Source organism: Arachis ipaensis, chromosome B10, assembly GCF_000816755.2.
Source record: "Arachis ipaensis cultivar K30076 chromosome B10, Araip1.1, whole genome shotgun sequence".
Taxonomy (NCBI): Eukaryota; Viridiplantae; Streptophyta; class Magnoliopsida; order Fabales; family Fabaceae; genus Arachis; species Arachis ipaensis.
This window is the reverse complement of record NC_029794.2, coordinates 438,511-445,199: the sequence shown is the minus strand read 5'-3', so window position 1 is coordinate 445,199 and position 6,689 is coordinate 438,511. Positions and strand designations below refer to the sequence as shown.

Genomic DNA, 6,689 nt, shown 5'->3' with positions numbered 1-6,689 from the left:
AGATAAATAAAGAAATAATAATAACAAATAAAAATAGAAAATTCGAAAGAATTTTTTTTTTTTTTAAATTTGTGTGTATATTGAAGAACCTGATATAGTCGATTTTCTAGCACTGCTAGTCTCTCCATTAAGGTGAACCTCTTCAAGAGCAGAGGAAAGAGCTCCATTGGTTTCAAACATTTCTGAATAACTAACTACTCAAGTAACAAGACTTTCTAGTCTCTAGGCGATCCAATCTTTGTAGAATGGACAAGGATACATTAAGATCTTCTCTTTCATATTTGTTCATCACTTATAGCATTGCTATATGCAATAGAAATCTATATACTACGCATACATAGAATGTGGCAAATTTCACATGCATGATAGAAGAAGAGAAATCAAATTTATTATAAGTATGTGTAGTTCAACTTTTAGGTGGATATGTTTTAAAAGTTTAATTTTAAAGCACTAATAATGTAAATTTATACCGTCGTATAATTATATANGTAGTAATAAGATATAGTTGGATTGATTATTTCATATTAAAATTGGCTTCAAGTCCCATACTATTATATGTGTAATTTAGTACGCTAGAGGAAGGGCTTGAACCTTCGACCTTATGGTTAACAGCCACACGCTCTAACCAACTGAGCTACTCCAGCTTCTATAATTATAATTTTAATTTACATTAATAGCTTCTTTAATAAAGGGAAAAACCTACCAACGTCGATTTAATTCTTAATTTCTTAGATTCTTAGTCTCAGGAAATATTATTAACGAAAAAATCAAACAATTTTTTTAATAATATGATAAATGGCAGAGTACTATTAATCCAACTAAACTTCATTCACGAAATAATCTCATTTAAGGATTGGAATCATTTATTTATCACCTATATTCTTGTTTATATCCCACCAATTGGACTATTAGAGACTTGTTAAAAAAGTTATAAAATTAATCAATAATAAATGAAAATTTCAATAGATGCGCATGTTCAATTCTTATTGTTGAGACGTATGATTTCAATCACTTTTAGTAGTACGATTTTCCAAGTGACCAATAGATTAGTCTTCGTTTCGATATGGCAGTTTGCGATGAATTTGGATTCTCTAAATTTTGAATTTTCACTTTAGAGGGTAAAGTATGATCTCTCACTCTTGAATAATTTCTCTCATATTTTCTCTTAGTCCCACCTATGAAATAAATAGTAAAATATCACACTTTACTCTCTAAAGTGCGATGAATTTGAATTCTCTAAATTTTGAATTTTCACTTTAGAGGGTAAAGTATAATCTCTCACTCTTGAATAATTTCTCTCTCATATTTTCTCTTAGTCCCACCTAATAAAATAAATGGTGAAAGATCACATTTTACTCTCTAAAATGAAATTCAAACTTTAGAAAATCCAAATCCGTTTGAGATATGAAAGCTTCGGACGAACATTTGGATTCCAACTCATGTGAAGAGAGAAATGATATTAATAAAGAATGATTTGGCATTCATAGAAATAATGCTGCCCCTATGTTACTACAGAACTGTTTAATTGTACACTGATCCAAAAACTGGCATTTATGGCCAGCTAGAAAGTCCATTTGCATGCAATGTGGCTTTTTAGTTCTGATTCTCAATTTCCAACATGCGGATAATGGTTTTAGCCTTGCAAATCTCTCGAGTCTGGCATAGTACTAACTTTCCTTGGAAGCAGCTACTGGAGCTTTTGATCCATACTTGGCGAAAACATCACTTAGTACAGCCTTTTCCTTGATCTTTAACCTGTACCAGTGTGAATGGAAAAAACATTTTAGAATGAAAAGCAAGCATGAGAATCATCATCTGATAAACGTGTGTAAAATGCACACAGATAATGAGATAATTACCTCTTTGCGGATCCAGGAACATATAACTTTGGAACCTTCTTGCCTTTCTGTTTCGAAGCCCGCTTTTTCTTCTGCACGCTCTCTTGTCCAACTTCAGCAGATGAATTTGGTTCAGCTATGAGGTTTCTATCTATCTGCTCTAAGGAAAGTGAACCAATTTCGGAATTGATCTGCATTTCCACACTATCATCATCATCATCCATGAAAGCAGTGGCAGCATCCTGATCCTCTACAGAACCCTCTTCATCCTCTTCTTCTACACTATCATCATAATCTGCCATGAAAGCGGCGGCAGCATGTAGATCCTCTACATAACCCTCTTCTTCTTCTTCTTCTTCTACACTATCATCATAATCTGTCACGAAAGCTGTGGCAGCAACCTGATCCCCTACAGAACCCTCTTCATCCTCTTCACTCTCATCATAATCTCCCTTGAACACAGTGGCAGAATCAGGTTCCTCTCCAGAACTCTCTTCTTCTCCTTCTCTGTATATTTGATTGTCTGCTTCATCTGAAACATCCAAAGTGGTCCCATCCCAAGAACTAAGGGCAGAATCCTTCGCGTTAGAAACCTCATTTGAGTCCTCTTCAACACCAGAGACCATGAGAAGTGGAGTGGTGTTAAGATTTGCACTTGATTTCGGAGAAACAGGAGAGGAAGAATGTGCATTTACAAATTCACATTTTATTGGCTTCTGAATCTTGCCAAAAGCAATACTTTGTCCAGAATATAGCTCTATAAACCTGAAGGAATGATCATTTGAGTAAAATATACTACCACAGAGAAAACAATTAAAATCACTGTGAGCCAGCAACACTTTCTGGCATTGATAATGGTACAAATAATCAACAACCATTATGACTAGATCCTTAATTCCTAGAAATACACATCTGAAATCATTCCACTTTACCCGAGTAAAAGAAATGAAGCTTGAATTTGTTAACCAAGAGAAGAAAACAATCTTTTAAAGTTTTACATATTTTCACTGTGATAAATAAAATAAGAGTTTCTAAAAGGGAAAAAACTTTTAAGCTGGGTTAAAAGTCCAAATTCTCAAATAACAATCCCAACACCACAAAGAAATTATCACCATAATATCTCTCTCATTGCAAGAACTCCATGCACTGTGTATAGACTAGAGTTCTAGAACACACCTACCTAACTGCATCTGCTTCACACTTGAAATCAACAAAAGCAAAACCCTTGCAGATAGGGTCCCGTGTCTTCTTGTTTCCAATAACTGCCGGGACGATATTCACTATGCCTGGAATCCCTTCAAATGCAGATTTCAGATCCCTATGAATGTTCTTCTTTTTCGGCAGGTTCACCAGGCGCACTCGACCACCAATCGGAACAACTTGAGCGTCTTCAAAATTTCATGACAACAGTAATAGTCAAATGCCAAATTGTAAACACCGCAGAAACAAGAAGTAAACAATGGCCAAAAACAATGGCCTGTTTCATTCAAAGGCCAAACACAAACAAACAAACAAACAAACAACAACAACAACATCAACAACATATAAACCACACTAGACCACTAGCAATTTCCTTTGACCATTACCAAGTTCTTATATTCTTTTCAGGCTCCATAAAATCTGCACTTCTGAATCAACAAAGATTAAAGAATTCAGGATAAGAAGAAAAAATTAAGAAAACATCAAAATTTTCTTAAAAGTTAAAACGAATGTATTATTTCACCAAACATAGTAACATGAAACACAAACAAGTGAACAATAGCACAAAAGCAATCACTATGTGGAATAAAATTCGAACAGTTTTCAAATGTAACTAAACCTTTCTTCTTTTCTTCACTGTTTTTGGAGTTAACAACACCGCTCTTGAGCTTCTTCAAGTTAGCAGCTTGTGCTTCACTGCTCTGACGTATTTCATCGAGCAGCTTGTCCTCAACAGAAGTATCATACACTTTCCCTTCACCGAACCCTCTGGGTTTGTGCTTGAACCACTTCCTCATCTTCTCAAACGGCATCATTCCCTCTTCATCACCACCTTCTTCGTCTTCGTCTTCGTCTTCATCACCATCACCATCGTTGTCGTAGTAGTACTCATTATCGCCGCCCAAAACAACGTCGTCGTCTTCAAAGTCTTCGTCGTCGTCGTCGTAGTAATCGAATTTATCGTCGTTCGTTTTCGTGCCACGACGCCGTCGCCTCCTCGAAGATGTTGCAGGGGAGCGACGCACGGCGCATAAACTCACACGGGGTTGTCGGAACCGATGAAAGTGGAGATCGAAGCATGAAAAGAGTGGGGAGACGATAGCCTGAGAGGCACGTGCGAGAGCGAAGGAATGGCACGTGCCGGTTCTCACTCGAACCGGCAAAAAATTGTAGGGGGCCAGAAGCAAAGCTGAACGGAGCATAGCTTCTTCCTTCTCCAATTTTCAGCTCCTCCGCCTTGCTGCTTCAGTTTATCTTTACCCAAACAAAAAAGTGTAATTAATTTAACATTTTTAAATTACATATATTATTATTGTTATTAAACTAAATTTGTAACGATTTAAAGGATGCTAACTAATTTTAGTCATTAATAGTTACAATTGAACAACAGAACAGAACAAGTGAGAACAGGTTTGGAGACTGAAGCACAGGTTTATATTGAAATGAAATGGGAATTTTATTTGTTTTGACATCCATATCCATGATCCATAAGAAGCTAATTATGTGGATTAGCAACAATCGGTAAACAAATTGATATAAGTATGTATTGATAAAAGAAGGCAGAGGCAAATCTGAAATAAAATGCTTATCAGCTTCAAAGAAACTTGGATTAGTCACTGACAAAATTGTATTGATGCAAATAACAGTCAAAGGAATCAACAATATGGATCTGTCTAGGCCTGAAAATTGCATATATTGTACCAAGTCACTAATAAATGAAAAGGGACCGAAGCAAGAAAAAAACAATTAATCTTTAATTAAATATGCTTCACCCTGCATAACCAGCATTCATGTCCATTACCATTTTGATGCAACAAACATTTCTTCCAAAATTATAACGCGCGCAAGTTCAATTATTCATATTGAATAACAACTTAGACTTTTTTGAATTGACTATAGTTGGTAAATTAGGTGGCTGTTTTGATAAACCACATTTACCAACATGGACTTGAGTAGTGAGTCATTTATATATGATGATGCAATAACAATGAGTTGGAACCAACTAAACTAAAATGCAAACTCTGACTCAAATTAAGGAAGAGTACTTATTCAGGTTCTGAAAACCGGACCGGTCATCAAACCGTTTTAGTTACTGATTCACTAGTTTATTGGTCCAACCGGTCCAACTAGTGATTCAACCGGAAAAACCGTTTTAGAATAAAATAATAAATAAATTATAAAGGACCAAAGATAAGGGTACTCCAAGAACTCCTATTAGATGCAACAGCATTCAACATTATCACATATTCTCACACACACATACAAAGCCTTAACTCAAAGAACAACCACAGCAAGTGACTTGGAAAGAAAATGTAAACACCGAAACAATCACAAGCATACAGAACATGTGAATATTATTATAGCAAACATAATAATAAAATAGCTCTTCTAATGCGTCTCCAAAAATATCCCAAATCAAGAAAACTACATAATCTGATCCACTTGATTCAGAAAGCTACATATATTAGAAAAATTAAGAATCAACTAAAAGAAAAAGAAAAGGAAGGCCTGGTTGATTCGATTCAATTGCCTGAGATGAAGAATCAAACAGGGCTGAGAAGCTGAGAGTTTAAGTGTTAACCCTCAATATTCAAATAACATGACTCCATTATTGTTATTATTACACCCTTCTACTGTCACAAACTCAATATATATTATAGTCCGTTGACACTTGTGTATTCACAACTTGGCCTCATCATTCTGATTCATACCTTAAGTAGAAGAAAAAGTCCCAATCAGCTTTCGTTACAATTTTATCCAGAGAGTTGGGGTTTTGGTTCGGAGTTCATGCCGATGATGATGACGAGAGGGATGAATCCGTGAATCAGTAACATAGGCAGTGCAAATTTTAACAAAGTTCATCACAATGATTAACAACAACAAAAAGCACTGAAGGAACACTCAGTAATATAGGCAGTGCAAATTTTAACAAAGCTCATCACAATGATTAACAACAACAAAAAGCACTGAAAGAACAGTGAATCAGTAACATAGGCAGTGCAAATTTAAAATTTAAAAGTTATCAATTTAAAATTTATCATCAAATACAATCAGTGAGCAAAGCCAATCAATCAAGCACTGACTGAGCATTCTGTTCTGATTCTGTGACTGGGAAGCAACAAATTCAGCAACAAATTTAACAAATCCTAGTAAAGTCCCGATTTACAGCAAAAAGGAAAATTTATTGATTACCAATTCAGCAACATGCAGAAATACATGGAGAAGGGAAATCTGGAAAAGAGAGAACACTGAACCAAAACATTAACCAATAATCACAAAACACTAAACCTTCACCGAGCAATTACAAACATTAGCACATTATAAAACATTCCAAAACACTAAACCTTCACCCAGCAAAACCAGCAACTACAAACAAAGCCATCAGTAAATTTGAACAAAAAAATTAAGAGCCATCAGCAACTAACAGAGCCATCGAGCCATCAGTAACAGAGCAAAGAATTGAAAGCAACTGACTAACAGAGCCATCGAGCCATCAGTAAATTTGAAAAAAAAATTTACAGCCATCAGCAACCAGCAAATACAAGACAGATCCATCAGCAGCAGACAATTACAATTTACAAAACATTACAAGAAAAATGGAACAAAAATTGAACAACAATTTCAGAACTTCAAGCGAAGAAGAAGAAGACC

At 35.3% G+C, this 6,689-nt stretch overlaps 1 protein-coding gene and 1 non-coding gene across 3 annotated transcripts; both read right to left on the bottom strand.

Annotated features, from left to right (window-relative positions):
• TRNAN-GUU lies at nucleotides 571-644 on the bottom strand. Its single transcript has one exon. It is a non-coding gene; the product is annotated as a tRNA-Asn (tRNA).
• Nucleotides 1,404-6,689, bottom strand: LOC107622645. Of its 2 annotated transcripts, XM_021114382.1 has the most exons (6): nucleotides 5,750-6,689; nucleotides 3,658-4,292; nucleotides 3,019-3,226; nucleotides 2,186-2,603; nucleotides 1,860-2,107; nucleotides 1,404-1,755 (listed from the first exon to the last, which is right to left on the bottom strand). In XM_021114382.1, exons 2-6 carry the CDS (start codon nucleotides 4,238-4,240, stop codon nucleotides 1,668-1,670), a joined length of 1,545 nt encoding a protein of 514 aa, XP_020970041.1. In that variant the 5' UTR covers nucleotides 4,241-4,292; nucleotides 5,750-6,689; the 3' UTR covers nucleotides 1,404-1,667. The 2 variants fall into 2 exon arrangements, with proteins under 2 accessions (XP_020970041.1, XP_016180112.1); XM_016324626.2 differs by having other exon boundaries at nucleotides 1,860-2,603.

Excerpts from the sequence above, each read along its gene's own strand:
- LOC107622645 (XM_016324626.2), bottom strand. The coding sequence starts at position 4,240 with ATGCTCCGTTCAGCTTTGCTTCTGGCCCCCTACAATTTTTTGCCGGTT. Across the intron at positions 2,604-3,018 it reads TGTGAAGCAGATGCAGTTAG|GTTTATAGAGCTATATTCTG; the intron begins GTAGGTGTGTTC and ends TCATTCCTTCAG. Across the intron at positions 1,756-1,859 it reads GTTCCTGGATCCGCAAAGAG|GTTAAAGATCAAGGAAAAGG; the intron begins GTAATTATCTCA and ends ACACTGGTACAG.